At 47.3% G+C, this 18,544-nt stretch overlaps 1 protein-coding gene across 1 annotated transcript in view; it reads left to right on the top strand.

Annotated features, from left to right (window-relative positions):
• LOC113406564 (sodium/glucose cotransporter 4-like) overlaps window positions 1-18,544 on the top strand; it is a 33,117-nt gene that overhangs the window by 6,027 nt on the left and 8,546 nt on the right. Inside the window, exons 3-12 of the mRNA XM_026651880.1 lie at window positions 1,967-2,071; window positions 4,303-4,467; window positions 7,241-7,346; window positions 8,140-8,220; window positions 9,011-9,216; window positions 10,393-10,528; window positions 11,952-12,059; window positions 12,653-12,803; window positions 14,041-14,209; window positions 15,746-15,961. Coding sequence (XP_026507665.1) covers window positions 1,967-2,071; window positions 4,303-4,467; window positions 7,241-7,346; window positions 8,140-8,220; window positions 9,011-9,216; window positions 10,393-10,528; window positions 11,952-12,059; window positions 12,653-12,803; window positions 14,041-14,209; window positions 15,746-15,961 — 1,443 coding nt within the window. The remainder of the gene's footprint in view (window positions 1-1,966; window positions 2,072-4,302; window positions 4,468-7,240; window positions 7,347-8,139; window positions 8,221-9,010; window positions 9,217-10,392; window positions 10,529-11,951; window positions 12,060-12,652; window positions 12,804-14,040; window positions 14,210-15,745; window positions 15,962-18,544) is intronic.

Here is an 18,544-nt window from a genome sequence, read left to right as displayed (position 1 = left end):
GGAGGTTACACATAATTTCATCCCTCCAGCCCCTTGGAGTTTAAGGCTGAAGCTGTGTCATCTTCTTGGCATGGTTCCCTCTGGGGCACAATGGGGACTCTCTGTTCTGTCAGCTCCGATAGAGCCATGTGGCCAGGAAGCTGGGGTGGGGCACCAGGGCCAATGCAGAGGCATCCCAGCTGAGGGAGCTGCCAGGTTTGGGGACAGGCCTTCATTGTCTGTTGGAGGGGATAAGGGTAGAGGGAAGAGAAATGCTGTGGGAGGTGGGGTTTCTGTGAGGGGATCCTCACAGAGATTTCCTCCCTCACAATCCACTGCGAGGATCTGACTGTGGCAGGGGGATCTGGGCCTGTAAGGGCTTCAGGATTTGGCCCACTGGGAGAAAGGGGGTTGGTTTCACAGTATTTCCAGGGGAAAGTGCAAAGTCCCTGCAGCCCCTGATTTTGTGAGATTCTCAGAGCAGGGAGATTTGAATAAGCTCTGCCCGCAAGCACCTCCCTTTTCACACCGTGTATCAGAGCCTCCTGAGTTTCACCGATCTTCGTAAAACATGAGCCTTTCTGCTAACCAAGGGTTACGAAAGGAACAGAGCTTAAAGGAGCCCCAGGGACACGGCGTCTGCTGTCACCAGCCAGGGCCCCGGCTGCGAAGGATTGTTTGATTTGCACAACCTCTGCTGAATGGACGTTTTTATAACTGCCCCTCAGGTTATCTTGCTGACCGCCCAGGGAGCTCGAGCGGTGCTGCCCTGCAGATGTGGTATCAGCCCACCACCTGCTAACCTGACGGGCACTCACAAACGTGGGCCTTAGTTCTGCATCCATCACTCCCGCTGGGCTGCATTTTGATGGGGCAGCTCGCGAATAAGGGGAGCAGAGTCATGCCCCGAGCACGGAGCGTGAGGAGTGATCACATGAGGATACATGGCACATGATGCATTTATGTCACACTTTGAAGCTGAAAGCGCTTTACAAACCAGCAGCTAAACTCTGATCACACGTGGAGGGGGCCTTCCCTCCCTGTAGGGCATCTCAGACACGGCCATGGCGCCAGCCTGTTCCCCAGACATTGCAACTAGCCCCTCTGCTAGTCTGGGAGGCGGGATCTGCACAGGGGGGCGGGGACTGAATAGGCCAAGGGAGAAGTAGGTGGAGCTTAAGGATGCAAATTGCTCTCACACACGCACCTCCCCCACCCCAAGCTTGCAGACCTTATCCAGAAAACATGCCACCACCTGGAGCTGCACCTTCCTTGGGGTCTCTGCTGTGGTTGGGGATCCCCCTTTAGAGGTGGCCCGGGGACACCCCTGTTAACACGACTCCATCGCACCCACTTTGTTGGGGTGGCACATAGGGCAGCAGCTGCAGTGGGGAAAGGGGATCTCCAGTGGGATGGATCCCAAGGGAGCAGCGGCGTCTGGGGTGGGTCCCGCAGCCTGCACTGATACTCTGGGGGCAAAGCAATAAATGCGTGGGGAGATTCCTCGCACTTCATGGAATACCCGTAGATTGGAATAAGCCATAAAGAGGCTCCACAATAATTTACATGTTTACAATACATAAACTTAAAAGGAAACAAGTGCTTGTTTCAAACAGGCCCCATCTTGAATCTGTGCTCGGAGCGTATCCATCTGTTTACCTATGTAACTGCTATGGTATCTCTCACTGGCGTATCTGAGCTCCTCAGAATTCATGAAGACAACTCGGCAGCGGTGTCTGTCGAAGGGAAAACTCCCACTGAAGTCAATGACTGAATGAAAACTGACCGGATGAGGGCCAGCACCAGGGGGCAGACTCACATAGGTTAGATTACTTTAATAAGTCAAAGCACCGTATCCTTTAAAAAAAATCCATCAGACAACAGCCTCAGACGTGACAGCAGGCCAGGCCATAGGGAAGTGCTTTATGTTGCTTAGAAACCACTTGCAATGACTCTCTGCATCCTCTGCCTGTGCTGTGTGTTTCAGATTGGAGCCTCCCTGATGTCAAGCAACGTGGGCAGTGGCTTGTTCATCGGCCTTGCCGGCACAGGAGCAGCTGGGGGCCTCGCCGTCGGGGGCTTTGAGTGGAATGTAAGAATCCAGGCTGCCCTGGAGTTACAGTTTACAAGGGGACGGGGTATGGGTTCCATGAATCAGTTATTAACAGTATTGTCAACCCCCCCAGTGCTCACAACTCCTGAATCAGGCCCCCTCAAAATCACGAGATTGTCTTGACAATCATGAGATGTAAAATATGTCAATGTGGTGGTTCTTTTTTTTTACCTGCTGCTTACTGAACCTTCAGGGAGCTCCCAGGTCACATTTTTAGGCTGTGCTCTGCAGCCATGAAGGTTAGAAACTATGTTTTTAGAAAATAAAAGTGGAGATTCCCACATAGTAACAGGATTCCAGGATCTGGGGCTTTAGGGAAAACAACACATCTCGGAAAAGTAGGGTTGCCAACATTGTATTTCAAAATAAGTGTTCTTAGCACCCACTCCCCACCCTTCCTCCTGATATTATTATTTTATTATAATTAATAATAAGCAGTACTTGCTTACATTTGCCAGGGGTATTTATTCCTGTTTTTTGCAGCACTCAGCAACTCCTGATCTTGTTGTATAGAGATGAAAAAATAAGGGGCATCCCTTGTAATAAGGTAGTAGTTCTCAACCAGGAGTCCAGGGGCCCCTGGGGGGCCATGAGCAGGTTTTAAGGGGCTGCCAAGCAGGGCCAGTATTAGACTCACTGGGGCCCAGGGCAGAAAGCGAAAGCCCCACCATGCAGGGCTGAAGTCTGAGGCCCCTCAAAGCCTGAGCATCTTAGTTTCGTGGGGTCCCCTGTGGTGTGGGGCCCCGGGCAATTGCCCTGCTTGCTAACCCAGAACACCGGCCCTGGCTTGTATATGCAGAAAAACAGTTGTGGCACAGGTGGGCTGTGGAATTTTTATAGCATGTTGGGGGGGCCTCAGAAAGAAAAAGGTTGTGAACCCCTGTAATAAGGGACTGTGGGCAACCCTACACACAAGACTCACCATAAAGCCACAAGAGCTAATAACATTTCAGGTTCCAAAATGTGTGTTTCTGTGTTCAACAACTTGGTGTGAATTGGGGCCTATTGAAATCCGTTGGAGGTTAGCCGCTGACCCTTCGAAGAGCATGAACACTAGGTGTAGCACGTACAACTCAAAAGGAATTACTAGGTACGCTGGCTAGAAGTGAGTCTGGTGCTAGTTTTCCTGCAATACACATCCATTAGATAACTCAAAATCTCTGCTGTTCCATTCCAAGACCTCCCTTGAGTGGAGCCTGCTAATGGTGCCAATTTATCCCCAAGGGGCACGTAGGAATCCACCCAAGATCAATTTTCTTGCATATATTTTCACTGCAGCTGGTATTTTGGGGAGTTGAGATTTGGGTCCCGTTGCCAGTTCCAGTTTGCACTAACAAGCCCTTTCAGCAGAACACGGAGCCTACGTGCAGTCCGTGCGCCATCAGACATATTGATAGATTTTGTGATCATGGAGAGCAAACATGACTCCACTAGTTTTAACGTCTCCATTTTGGCCTGGGCTGGATTTTGGAGCAGCAGAGTGCGATGGGAGAGAGAACTTTAAACTCCCAGAAGACACTTCATGTAAAACAAACGATCCATTTCATTTACCATGTGCAGGTGCAAATCCAGTTCAATCACACAGGAAGTTGTCCAAAAGTCCATCAGAGTCTTCCTGTTGCTTCTATTTCTGCTGCTCAGAGAGATTCTGTTCATTCAGCATCCTCGTCTGCTAACCTAGTCATACTGTCCTGCAAAAATCATGAGATGCTCGAAGGCTTCTCCGGAGCCAAGAGCCTGAAGGTCAGTTAGACCTTGATCCTCAAAGGTACTTGGCTCCTAACTTCCTGGGCCTTAGAACCTTGGCACGAGTGGCAATGCCACTGGTACTAAAGGTCACCAAATACTACATCTCCTTTTATAGACCCTAGTGCAATGAAGTGGAATCTTGCCAAGGAGGCAAGGAAGTGGAACAGGATCTGACATCCTATAAAAAAGAGAGAGACGCGAGATCTCCAAAGGCTTGTCACTGTACTAACAGCAGTGTTCATCCTGTTCTCATTCACCCATCTACCACCTTGTCTTCCAACCATAACCCCCAAGTACCAGGATTTTCCTGTCTGTATGGCAGAGCAATACTTTGCTTTAGAGATGCCACATTCCTACGCTGTCTGATACTGCCCAGGGCATGTACAGAGAATTTGCATGGTGCAGAGTCTATCACATGTTTTTAATTATGGCCTTTTCTTTTCCTTCCTCCCCATTTCCAGGCTACCTGGGCGCTGCTGGCCCTCGGCTGGATTTTTGTGCCTGTTTACATTGCTGCAGGAGTTGTCACAATGCCCGAGTACCTGAAGAAGAGATTTGGAGGACAGAGGATTCAAATCTACATGTCCGTACTGTCCCTCATTCTCTATATATTCACCAAGATATCGGTATGTATCCCACTGGAAAGCAACACTGTGTCTACAGCAAGCTGGCTTCATAGACAGAGTAATCACTCTGTGAGCCTTACAGTAATGTTACAAATAATTAAGGAACATATTATGCACCATAAATGCCCTCTTGCAACCCCGTACTCTTCCCCATACATCAGACAAGATCCTCAGCTGGTGTAAATTGGCTTAGCTCCATTGACTTCCATGTACACCATCTCAGGAGCTGATCCATTGCATCTCGTGTTGATTAAATTCTTTGCAAAAATAATCTTAGCATAATAGCATTTCTATGATTATTTTCTTTATTGAAATTTCTAATGTTAAGAATTGTATTTTAAGGAAACAACTAGTGTTATCTCTAGTCCCTCCACCTTCACGAATTGCTTCTATTGTTTCAATCTGTAAGATGAACGGGAAATGTATACCACCTTAAGGCACAGCACAGCACAGTGTTCTTAAAGCATTTTTAGTCGCAAGCCAGTAGCATTATATGGCACATGAAGCAATGTCAGCTTCTGATCATTTGAATGCTGCAAAGAAAGGAGCATATTCTCTGCTCAGCGCATTAACAGGAGTTACCTGTGCACCCGGAAGGAGGATTATAGTGCAAAGTCTTAGGCACAGGAGATATTCATTACCCAGGGGACTAGCTAGTTCAAGGGACTGGTCATAGAATCATAGAATATCAGGGTTGGAAGGGACCTCAAGATGTCATCTAGTCCAACCCCCTGCTCAAAGCAGGACCAATCCCCAACTAAATCATCCCAGCCAGCGCTTTGTCAAGCCTGACCTTAAAAACCTCTAAGGAAGGAGATTCCACCACCTCCCTAGGTAACCCATTCCAGTGCTTCACCACCCTCCCAGTGAAAAAGTTTTTCCTAATACCCAACCTAAACCTCCCCCACTGCAACTTGGTAATGGGAACTACAGTTTTGTGTCTCTAAGCCAAAGTTTACTTCCAGCCCACATCTGTAGTGACTAAGGCCTGGATCCTCACAGATCCTTCCGCCAGTGGAAGTTTGGAGCCTAAATACCTTTGAGGATCTGGGCCCAAATGCCCTTCTGGCATGATGACTTCTGGTCAGCTTCTGTGAGAGGCGTTGCTGGCACAGGAGGGTACCAGATATTGGGAGGGAGGGAGCCTGCAGCTACTCCAGACTCATCACAGCTATACAGTGGCTTTTGGGGAAGCAGTATTTTTCAATGCCTTTCGGTTCAGTGGTCTGTGCTTAGTATTCACTGCTTATTCTCAGCGACCTCTCCTCTAAGGCTAATTCATACGCGTCTGACAGGTGTGTCTGGTTTAGCTTATTGGCCTCGGAGGTGTTTTCTCTAAGGTAACACCTTTGTTTTCAGAGTGCGTATTTAATGGCTGGCTCGACAGCGGGAGGTTTGGTTATGAGGGGGATTTTTCACGCCGCAGTTCCTGCTGGAAAGTAGGTTAATAACTTTGCTGCTCAGTTTCATAATCCTCCTGCTTGCCAGGAGGAGCGGCGAACTGAGTGAGTGATGGGGTCAAAGTGTGTGGATGCACACTCTTTATATTTCCTGCTGGGAAGACAAAGCGCATATCCATTATGTACAGGAGGCTCTTCACTTCCCCCCCCCCGCCCCCCTGCCACTTTGTGTATCTGGGGGCTGTAAAGATCACGAGGGCTAATGGAAGCTGGATTTTAGGGAGATGATTTGGGGGCAGAGAGGAACACGCTCTTTACCACTCCATTCTGTCTCGCTTTCCCATGGACGGTGTCTGCATCTTTCCACATCCCAGGTTTACAGATTTCTTTGGGGTTGATTAATACAGAACAAAACCTCCCCACTTGTTATGTGCCACCTACTGTATTTACAATGGGTGCATCTCAATTTTAATGCCGCTTTGTTTTTCAATCTGGCCTCGTTTACTATCCCCCTCCACAAAGTGAGACCCAGGGAGCTTCTGCGGCTCTAGGTCAGATCTCCAACCTGCATAAATAGGCCTAATGTTATTGAAGTTGTTAGAGCAACCCTGATCTACACCAGTGAGGAGCTGGCTAGGGTCCATTTTCAGATAGATAGGTTGAAGCACAAGACATTGGCCACTCACTCATAGTCTTTCCAGCTGATAGTCCATCACTCTGACCATTAGACCGTGTAGTCTCCCACGCCCAGGGTGATACCAGATGTTCTGTTTTAACAGATGCCAATGACCCCACCTACTAGAAAAGTGAGCTCGGACTAACCATTCACAACACCCACAGTGCTTGGGACCCTCCCTTGTTTCCCAGTGACTCATGCTCTTGTCTGTGCATTCGTCTGGTTCCCCTTTCCAATGTCAGGAGCCTTTTCCTGCTGAGAGAGTTCTGACCCTGTCTGAATGAGGTGCCGATCACTTACATCCCTGACAGGCTGCTCTAAGTTGTGCTGTAATGGCTTCTGTGAGCTACTGCAGGGATATAGAGTTGCTGAGGGACAGGCCTACCTGATCTCACCCCGGAAGGCCCCCCCCACGCTAGGGGTATTAACCTGATGGGGAGGGTTTATGCGTGTCTGGGGCCTGGCACACGGAGCCACAGTGCAACACCGAATCAGGCCCCATGCTCTCCACAGCTCAGTGCACCTTTTTGATCCTATTGTGTCTGTCCTTTTCCCCTCTGTCTCCCCCTCCCTCGCTTTCATAGCATCCTCCCTTCTGGTTGGGTTTTGAGCCTTCCGGTGGGCTGGAGATTATGTCAGAGAAGTGCTAAGAAATGCAACCCACTAGAGACTCAAATTCTCCTTGCTCTTATTCCAGACAGATATTTTCTCTGGAGCGCTGTTCATCCAAGTCTCCCTGGGCTGGAACCTTTACCTGTCCACCGTGATCTTGCTAGCAGTGACAGCTGTCTACACTATAGCTGGTAATGATACTGCCTTAAAAGCAGCACACTAATCTGGAGTGTGGCAAAGACTCGCTTCCCCCAATGCATTTTACTTCTCTGCATTCTGGGCCCAATCCAAAGCTCATTGAAGTTGATGGAAAGAATTCCATTGACTTTGAGCTTCGGATCAGGCTCCCTAGTAATGGAGCGTCTGAGCAAAATACAAGGTGGGACAGATAGTTAAGCATAAGGGTTTCACACATGCTGTAGGACATTTTGAGTGGCCCGTTCCATAATGCAATCTACTTCTCTGGTAGACTGTCCTTGTTTAGAGAAGGTGGTTTAAGCATGTTTTGGTGTATATCCTGGATTTTCTCCTCAGAGCAAATTCGGTGATAGCTGAGTGCCTGGCTGTAGACAACAGATTGATTGGCTTGTCTGGGGTGGTTGCTGGATCTGTGGAGGTAACTGTGGGGATCTGTGGGGTTTTGGTATATAGTCTTTTATAGGGTTCCATTTTTGACTAAACATGGACTTAACAGAGAGACTAGTTTTATGGCTTTTTACAACAATTTGTAACACACCCTACTGCCTGCTAACCCTTAACTGCCCACTTCATTTTAAGCGATCTCCTACAGCACGTGTGAAACCTTTATGCTTAACAATCCGTCCCACCTTGTATTTAGCTTGGACACTCTGGTTACCTTCTCCAGACCTGAGGAAGAGCTCTGTGAACCTCGAAAGCTTGTCCCTTCCGCCAACAGAAGTTGGCTGGATATTACCTCACCCATTTGGCTCTCTCTTACTCTGTGGTTTGCCGTTCTCCCTACAGGTGGTTTAACCGCTGTGATGTACACAGATGTGCTGCAGACTGTGATCATGGTACTCGGGGCTTCGGTTCTCGCCTTTATAGGTAAGAGGAACAAGGGACTGTGTTCCCTACAATCTGAGTCAAACAAGGAGCTAGGCCCTATGGAGCATTTTTTCCCCTCTTTCAACAGAGGCCCATAATTTAATATTAATAACAGGATTCACAGCCACATTTGGCACCTGTCCCCATAAACCAAGCTAGCTCCCCTCTTCCTTGTTTATTCCAAAGTGCTTCTTTTAGTTGTGCCAGGTGTTGAACGCCTTTTGCTCCCTTTGGGAGTTGACGGAGCCGCTTGCTGGATCAGATCCTCTGAGTCAAACTCTGCTCTAGTGCCCGTAACTCCTTTGAGTTTCATCCGCCTCCACTGCTTTCCTCCAGTGGAGTTACTCTGGATTTACAAGGGAATCATTGGGAACAAAAACGGACCCTTAGCACGTTGCTTTAAGCCTGCCTGCCAAACAGTAACCCAAATGCTGCCTCCTCTGGTTTCATGTTTTCCTGATGAGGCTCTTCCAGAGGGTTTTGATCAGCGACTCTGGGTTCTAGGGGGAACTTTCTTGCCAGTCTGGGTAATGATGCCACTGCTAAGGGAATTCGGTGGTGCTGGTGCACTGCTGGGTGCAGAATTCCCCAGATCCCATTAGCATCCCAGCGTTTCTGGGTGCAATCCTGCTACCCCCACCACACACACCAACTGGGCCACCAAAATCTAGGTTTGAGGGCAGCAAGGAAGAGAGGAGGGGGGAAAAAAGCAAGAAGGAGCGAGGACAAGATGGATGAATGACCTCGTAGCAGGGCATCAAACCTAAACCACTGGCTGCTTCCTTCTCAGGGTTTGAAAAAGTCGGCTGGTTTGAAGGACTTAAAGAGAAATACAGCACCATGATACCCAGTGTCATAGTCCCAAACACCACCTGTCACCTCCCACGCGCTGACGCCTTCCACATGCTCAGGAACCCTGTCACTGGGGACATTCCTTGGCCTGGGCTTATCTTCGGCCTCTCTGTGCTGGCTACTTGGTGTTGGTGCACTGATCAGGTAAAGTAAGTCTCTTTTCTCTTTCTCTCTCTCCCCTTCCGCCTTTTATCCCAGTATCGTCCTTTCCAGGCTGCTGCACTGTTTGCAGAGTCACGGGAATGATGAATGTGTGTGTCCGTCTGTCTGTCTTTGGGGGGCCACCGCCTCTGCTGACTGGAATAGACCAGATCTGCTCATTCTTTCCACAGCTCCTGTTGCAGTTCAATGCTTCGGAGTATTGGGGGTGGGGGGCTTGTTTTGATGGTGGGGAGCAGCAGGGTGTGATGTTTTCCCCTATGTGCACAGCTGGCTGGTGAGCAAGTGGGGTCTCTTTATGGAGGTAGGCAGTAAAAGCCTCATTCTGAAAGCCAGGAGGTCTGTGTTCTGTTCCCGGCTCGGCCAATGATATGGCACATGACTCTGTGCAAGTCACTTAAATCTCATCTATGACCCACTTTTTTGAAATTCCTGCACACAAGGTGCGGCAGACGCCCGAAGTATTGCGCAGCGGCAGATCACCACCAACGTGCAGTCCTTCATCTGTTCACGAACTAGGAGCCTCATGTGAAATGTACTGAGCAAATCATAGAATATAGAATCTCAGGATTGGAAGGGACCTCAGGAGGTCATCTAGTCCAGCCCCCTGCTCAAAACAGGACCAATTCCCAACTAAATCATCCCAGCCAGGGCTTTGTCAAGCCTGACCTTAATACTAACTACAAAAACCTAGGGTGGGCTCAGAGCACAGAGAAATGGGCCCTTCTTTAGACAGCCCGGCTCTCAGTGTTCAAAGGTGGGAAATTCAGATCTGCTCACCGCAATCCAGTGTGGGATTTTTAACAAAATGACGTGTTCTTTTTCACGCCCTACTCTGAGCTCTTGTCTCATGGTGCTGAGTGCATTGTTGAGCAGCGGCTGCGTTTCACCCTAGAGGTGGCTGCATTGCAGTGGCGGGTGAAGTGATGCCGGTAAAGGGCAAGGGAAAATTTCCTCGCTGCAATCAGACCCTCGCTGGTGTCAGCAACAGTGAACCATGCAACAGAGATCTGCAGTGCAGATCAGAGAGGAGAATGTTATCATAGGCTTGCAAAGTGCTTTGGGATCCGTCGAGATGAAAGTATCCTGCATTAGATGATGAGTCTGTTTTCTCTCTGCAGGGTTTTCTTTTAACTCTTTCCATTTTTATACTGACTGCAGGTTATAGTGCAAAGGTCTCTCTCTGCCAAGAACCTCTCCCATGCCAAGGGTGGATCGGTGCTGGCGGGTTATTTGAAAATGCTCTCTATGTTTTTCATTGTCATGCCTGGTATGATCAGCAGAGCTCTTTACCCAGGTAAGCTGTTGTTCCTTACCGTTGGACTGTTCGTGGATTGCGAATACAATTTCCTTGTGTCGGTGCAGACCTGCCAGAGCTCAGCAGTCTTGCCCCAGGGTTTATCTCCATACAGTGCTATTGGCAATTCAGATGGAGCTACCCAGCCCCTGACTCCACTTCCAGGTTTGGGGTGCTGCTTTAGGACATCTGTGGCAGAAGCCATTGGAACAGTTGCAAGGGACAGGTGTCAAAATATCATCTTGTGGACACTGCATGTATCTAATAGGAGACAAAAGAGAGAAACATGGAGACATAGAGTATGTTTAGACTGCACCCTAAGCCCAGGCTCTGACTCAGGTTTGAGCCCAACTTTCCCTTCCGTCCACACACAAATCTGTCTGACTCAGGTCAGCAAGTACTCAGGACCCGGGTCCTATAAACCTCCTAGGGGGGTGGATCAGAGCCCAAATCCTACTGTGACTTGGGTCCTAGCCCTGTCATTTTGCAGTGTGGAGGCAGGTCAAGCCGCAAACCCAGGCCAGAAGGTCTGCATAGTGCCGTATGGACGTGTCAGCACATCCAGCAACGGTAAGCCCAGGTTTACAATGGAGTGTGGGTGCTCTAGCACGGGCTTGGAAACGCAGAGTCCACAAGCCCAGGTCCCACCGACCTAAGTTTACAGGGCAGTGTAGACAGACCCATACAGACTTTAGGGGCGGGTCTTTTGAGTCAGACATGGAATCCTGTTTGTTCCGTTAGGACGCTGATGTAATAGTAAAAGTATTTCACCTGAGACACCCCTCTTCCCCCTGCTTTGTCATGGGTTCTGCACGGTAGGCAACTGCCAGGCTGAGATTCTGCTTGTGGAAAGAAGCAAGATCTCCCCTCATCTCCGCCACCCAGAGCAAGCTGTGTTAGAACCAGCTGAGTCCTCAGATTCTCACTGTTGCTTCGGATCGGGTTGCTGTGAATGCACTAGGTGCAGGGGGAGCCAAGCAGGGCTGCAGTGTTTGTTTCCTCTGTCCCCCTCTAATGATGGCTGGGCCACACAGAGAGATGGGTGAGCCTGCTGCAGCCTTAGCTAATGGCGCCGGCTCTTTTAGCATAGGCAGTCAAGACTCATGCGTTTAGAACCAGAGGTCCCAGGTTCAATCCCAGCTGCCACCAACCCATCTAGGGGTGTAGCGTTCCATCTGCTCTGAACCAAGTTTGCAGTGTGTCATCATGAGGCTCTACCTTTATTTGGGGGCCCGAAATGTTCTTTGGCTCCCATTGTGATAGCTTGGAAAACTGTGTTCTTGCTGTTTTACTGCCTTATATTAAATATATAAGATATCAAGAATCAATTCCTTTAAGACAGTTTCCAATAGCTGGAGTAGATATGCCACAAAGGAGGTTTAAGCTGGCTGGTTCGGTTTCTAATCTTTCCTCTCTGCTACAGATGAAGTGGGATGTGTGGACCCGAAAGTCTGCGAAACCGTCTGCGGAGCTAAAGTGGGTTGTTCTAACATTGCCTATCCTAAGCTTGTAATGGGACTCATGCCTGTAGGTGAGAAAGCTGTATTCTTAGGGGTGTGGACTTGTACTAGCACTGAACAGCTGTGTTCTCGGAATGGAGTGGCCTTTGGAGCTATCCATATGAGGAACTAATGTCCTGCAATTATCAGTTGGTTTGGTAAACAAATTAAAAGATAGCAAAGTTTTCTTTCCATTATGTAGCAGGCAAGCGTGTGTGTGTTTGACAAAGAGATGGATAAATAGAAGTAGCCGCATTGAATGGAAAAGAAAAAAGTATTTGCTATGGCAAAATATCAAAAGAAAACTAAAATCCCAACATATTTTTCAAAAAATGCTATGGACATTTTCCAATTTTTCAGCCAAAGTTTTTAGTTTTCACATTTTTAATTGAAACAGTAAAATTCTAAAGAAAAAAAATGTTCCTGGAAAATTTTTATTTTGAAAAAAGGGCATTTTTTGGAAGAAAAAAGAATTTGACCTTAAATGTTGACTAGGTCTAAAAAAGTCGAGGTGGGCCCGGACCAGAGCCGCAGAGCCAAAGAGCTCTCTGGACTCTGTTCACGTTCATATGCAGGAGCTAAAAGACCAACAATCTGAACCAAATTTTCCTTGTTGGTTTCCCAGGACTCCGGGGTTTGATGATAGCTGTGATGTTGGCAGCCCTGATGAGTTCCCTCACCTCGATCTTCAACAGCAGCAGCACGCTCTTTGCGATAGATATCTGGCAGCGGCTCCGCAAGAAAGCCACAGAGCAGGAGCTCATGATTGTTGGCAGGTCCTCTCACTTCCTTATGGCTTCACTGAGCATGTTATTTTGATGGCAGGTCTTAAACTCTCCAAAATGTTCTATCTGGACTCTGGGATTCATAGATTCCAAGGCTGGCCAGAAGGGACCACTGTGAACATCTCATCTGATCTCAGAGAACTGCCCTGAATCAATTCTTGTTTGAACTAGAGCGTATCTTTTAGAGGGAGGGGAAAAAACAGGTGAAAATTAACATGCATGTTAATGAAAAAAGTAAAACTTGAGATGAGTTATGTTTCCCAACTTTACCTGGAGTAGATTCAGTTACATAGACAGGCTCAATTTGCCACTGACCTGGAGAGATTATTTCTTCTGTGTTCTCTAAATTTGTCATAGACACCTGTCCTAAGCACAATCCATAGTGAAATCATGGCACCCTCTATTGGCAGACTCCAATACTGCATCACACCAAGGCTGTAAAACAGTTCCCTTCCCACTAACACTGTTAATAATAATCTGCACTTCTGTAGAGCCTTTTATTGAGGTCACACATATTAAGTAAGCTTCAAAACATCCCTGTGAGTTAGGTGAAGGATAGAGAGGGGTGAAAGCATCAGGTGTTTAATAGTACACAGCAATACGGCACACCAGCTCAAGGCAGAAATGGAGGAGGATATTGAATGCCGCTGAAACTTCGGTGGGAATTTTATTAAGTAGGAAGTAGTGACTTAGTTGGAATTTGGTAACGGCACTAAAGACCTCTACTCTTCTGAAAGGTGGCTGTGGGATTTTAATGATCACAAGTTGTCAGGGTCTCTGTCTCATCCAAGAGACAGTGCCTCCGGCAGTTCCCACTAAAAACGTGTCGGGTTACTGGGGCAGTCATGATTCAGCTAGCCCTGAGATTGCCACGCACAGAGCCACCTGCACCACTTCTTGCAGTGCTCTGGATTCTCCTGGGATCTCTCCCATTCATTCAGGTCCTTACAAGGCCCCACACAGCTTAATTTGACCACTCTGGCCAGATCTCAGCAAAGGGTTGTTAGCTATCTTCCTTAGGAGAGTGAAATTTACTTCCTGCCTGGTTACAAGGAGAAGCCTGTCCTAGATTTCACTTCAGATGAGGAATTCACTCAGGGTGCACAATGGTTTTCCCTAGAATTCATTGAAAACACAAGGAAGTGTCTCTTGATTGGGGATTGCATTTCCAGGTGGATTCTGAAACATGCCGAGCTAATACTCTTTGTTCCAATCTCCGGTCTTCCAGAGTGTTTGTTCTCATCCTCATTGCCATCAGTATTCTCTGGATTCCCATCATTCAGATGTCCAACAGCGGTCAGCTCTTTGACTACATTCAGTCCATAACCAGTTATCTGGCCCCACCAATTACTGCCCTCTTCATCCTGGCAATCTTCTGCAAGAGGATCAATGAGTCCGTAAGTGAGGAATCAGTGACTGGGCTGGTATGAATAGTAGTACCACCTCAGGGGTGTGTGTGTGTGTGTGTGTGTATTCTTAGTAAACATTCAAGTGGATTATCGCAAACCACTATCTGGAAAAATTAGAAATCAGAGGAGTTAGAACTGGTTCGAGTTCTTTGGGATTAACAATAAAATGATTTTAAACAGGAAATTTCACAGGACAGGATGGTTGGGGGACTGGGACTGGTCTATGGAACCTTTTATCTCCAGGTTACCCGTTCAAACCCAGCCCAGCAAAGCTGTGACCATCACAAAGTGGCTTAGTGGCATGAGTTAGTGGGCCTTACCCCTGTTTCTATTGGATGGGTGTCAGCTTCGCAGAAGCCACCACAACTGGGGCAAATTGGCAGCCTCAGCAGAGGGGCCATGGAAACTCAACTAGCTTCATACTCCTAGAAGTGGTCCCTCTCGGTCTAGGTCAGTGAGGGGCAAACTTGCACTCCCACTGTCTGTGCTGTAACTGCTCTACATAAAGAGAGGGCGTTAGGCCCAGATCTTCAAAGGTATCCAGGTTCCTAACTTCCATAGCTTTGAGGATCTGGCCTTAGTCTCTAGGCGACAGATCCTCGGCTGGTGTAACTTGTTTTGGCTCCATTGAAGTCTGTCCATCCAGCACGTTTCACTAGCTCGAAATTCATTTACAAAACACCAACCATGTTTGGCTTCCCTCCAGTCCAATATGCAGAGGTGGAGACTCAGACTTCTACCATTCCCCTGTGTCTCTCTGTGCCCTCTTCTTTCCTCTGTCAGCGAGAAAGGGGAGCATCACTGGGGCTGTTTAATCCCATTGTTCTGAAAGTTCCACTGGGGCCTGGTTCTGCTCCTGACACAGGCTTAGCTTTCTGAGGCAGGAGGAACCCCCTAAGGGATTTCAGACCCTATTTCAGAATGTAGCTCAGGGTCCAAATTACTTCTGGAAAATTGGACCTGTTTGCTAGACCCCTTGAAAACAAAGTGGCAGTGAAAATGAACCCCTGCTCCTTTTTCCAGTAACAGCCCTCCAAGCGTCTTTCCTAACCTTTCTTATGGTTCTGTCTCCCCCCGTTATGGTGTGGCCAGAAACAACTGTCTCCCCCTGGGAAGGACTACCGAGTCTTCCAAAGGCTTTTACCCCTGTTTCTGAAGCATGTGGGGTGGCCACTGTCTGAGACACGCCGTGGGACTAGATGGACCAATAGGTCCCAATCCTGCAATGAGATGAACCTCAGTGGAACCTTTTGCCCACCCAGAGCCTCACTGAAATCAGTGGAAGGACCTTAACTCAGTCGGGTCCGACATGTCTGTCTTGCAGTTAGAAGGGTGGGAATGAGTAGATTACAAATTCTGAGGGCCATTAAAGGTATCTAGACCCTCCCTTGCTGTCCTGCTCTGTTGACTCCATCCTGGAGAGAAGGGACCATTCCCAGAAAGGGACTATAATCCCCACCCCCCAAAGATGCTTTCAAGGATCCCTCACTTCCTTATGCGTCTCTTCCTATGTTTTCTTCCCAGGGTGCTTTCTGGGGCCTCATGTTCGGGCTGGTAGTAGGTGGCATTCGAATGATCATGGAGTTTTCCTATGGTGTGCCATCCTGCGGCGAGGAGGACCCAAGACCAGCTGTGCTAAAGGATGTGCACTACCTGTACTTTGCCCTCATTCTCTGCGTGCTCACGGGCATCGTCATTACCCTAATTAGTCTCTGCACCCCACCAATCCCAGAGGAAAAGGTAAGCAGCTCTCCAGTTCAAACCTTTCAAGCCCCGCCCCATCATAGGGTCCAAGAGTTCTCCCTGATCTGTACAGCCCTGGCTCTCCTATTGCTGAGATCTCAGGGCCTATAATGCACGTCTACAAAGAAGCACCTTTCCCAAGCCCTTCTGTTTTCCAGGGCTCAGAGTGTTAACACTGCTTGAGGCTCAATGAATTATTGAAATGGAGTGTGAGTTCCCATGCTGTATGTACAGCTCTGCACACACACACCACAGCACATCATATCTGGGAGAGAAGGTAAAGAAGTGTGTTGCTGAGAAGGAATTAAATAGATCTAATTGAAGCTTCTGTCCTATTTCAGCAAAGCCCCCATCAATCTTGCAAGCAAACAAGATTAATATCTTTGCAACACTGGCATTTAGAGAAATAACATTCCATCCCAATGTGATCTCAATTACATTTAACAACATAGTGTCATGGTACAGAAGAAAGCAACTTTCTTTTACTTACTGTATTAAAACAGAACTGTGCATAAAGGTTAAGGTTTTATTGAGTGTCAGCTTAAAGAGATACTGTCAAGTAATTTAGGGTCTAAGGAGGTTTGGTTTCCTGAGCGGTTGCATAAAAATTGGGGGCAGGAAAAGGAAAAAAACATCAGGTGCTGCCATGTTCCATGACTAGTTTTTTTTAAAAAGAACTTCTGAATGGGGTATAGGATATATAGATTCTCTGGGCCACATGTAGCCCTGGTGTATCTCTGTTGACTTCAATGGAGGGGATAGGTTTAAATCCAAGTGATTGAAATCACCAACATTACTCATGATTTAAATCATCACTTTTAATTGAGTCTTGCATTTATACGTTTTAGTTATTTTCCTATTGATTCTCATTGGTTGATAACCATTAAAACATGTCGATTTGCAACTAAATATAGCCTTTACATGAAATTTGGTTCTTTTTGCTAACCAGGAAGATGCACCAAACTTACACAAGCTGTGATTATGTCATGTGACATTGACCGCCGTGACATTTTCTGCCCTGGGGCTGGAGCTCCCACCCAGCCCTGCCCTCGCAGCCCCCAGCCCCCAAACTGGTGGGGGGACCCACAGCTGCCCAGCCATGGCCCATAAATCATAGAATCATAGAATATCAGGGGAGGAAGAGACCTCAGGAGGTCATCTAGTCCAATCCCCGGCTCAAAGCAGGACCAACCCCAACTAAATCATCCCAGCCAGGGCTTTGTCAAGCCTGATCTTAAAAACCTCTAAGGATGGAGATTCCACCACCTCCTTAGGTAACCCATTCCAGGGCTTCACCACCCTCCTAGTGAAATAGTGTTTCCTAATATCCAACCTAGACCTCCCCCACTGCAACTTGAGACCATTGCTCCTTGTTCAGTCATCTGCCACCACTGAGAACAGCTGAGCTCCATCCTCTCTGGAATCCCCCTTCAGGTAGTTGAAGGCTGCTGTCAAATCCCCCCTCACTCTTCTCTTCTGCAGACTAAATAAGCTGGCCAGGGCCAGCAGATGGGGGACCCTGCAGCTACCAGCTGCCCAGGCGAGGGGACTCAGCAGCCGCCCAGCCCCAGGGCAGGGGAATCCCGGAGCTCCCAGGCACCGCATCGGTGGGGGACCTGGAGCCCCAGCACAGCGGGTGCTGAACCCACCTCTCCCTTTTGTCAGGGATCCTTTTAGTGAAAGTCAGGGACAGGTCACGGGAAATAAACAAAAATTCACGGCAGCCCAGGACCTGTCCCTGACTTTCACTAAAAAGATCCCTGACAAAAACTTAGCCTTAATTATATAGCTTAATGGGCATTTATTCAGATTCTTAATTTTGACATTATCTTAGGAAATGATGCATTTTTTATTTGCTAGATGATGATGAACTTTTTACTTGTGATTTGTGTCAAACTCTATTTGGATGGAAATTCAAATTCAGTTCAAATGCTCCAAACCGGCATTTTAAATTGTGTATTATTTATTATTATTATTTATTTATTTATTTATTTTATTATTATATTTATTATTTATTATTAAATAAAGCTACCTTAAATGTGCTGGATACGTAAGAAAGTTTTCTTATCAAAACATGTTTTTCATTTAAAACTAACTGCTTTATTCAACAAAGGCTGCATTATTTGAAATTAGTGAATTGAACTGATTATTTCTTGTCACCGTATCCTTTAAGATTTTAGAACTAGTTGATCTGGTCCTCTCACACCTAGTTTTTATTCACTGATTGAAAGAGGCACACAGGTTTTCCTTGGTTTTCAACTCCCATTGGTTTCTTAACTTTGATTGAACCAGTCACTGAACTGAGCTAGTTGGATAAACTGAAACGAAGAAAATACCCTCGCTGCACTTGTAGAAAAGCCCACTGCTGTGAAAAGCTGGGTTAGCACTTCATACACTTGTTCCAGGTTCTTAGCCAGTGACGTCCACCAGCTCGGTGGTTTGACATTCTTTAAAAGTTGGCACCAAATATATACTACTCGATATTATTATTTTTTGCATTTAATTTAAAAGTTTTAATAGATTCATGATAAATATAGGCCTTAACATAGGTTGTCATTATTTCAAATTTCATTTTAAATA

This window comes from Terrapene carolina, unplaced genomic scaffold (assembly GCF_002925995.2).
Source record: "Terrapene carolina triunguis isolate 2854851 unplaced genomic scaffold, T_m_triunguis-2.0 Scaffold105, whole genome shotgun sequence".
Classification (NCBI taxonomy): Eukaryota; Metazoa; Chordata; order Testudines; family Emydidae; genus Terrapene; species Terrapene triunguis.
The sequence above is the reverse complement of the archived record's forward strand: the minus strand, read 5'-3'. Positions and strand labels throughout refer to the sequence as shown.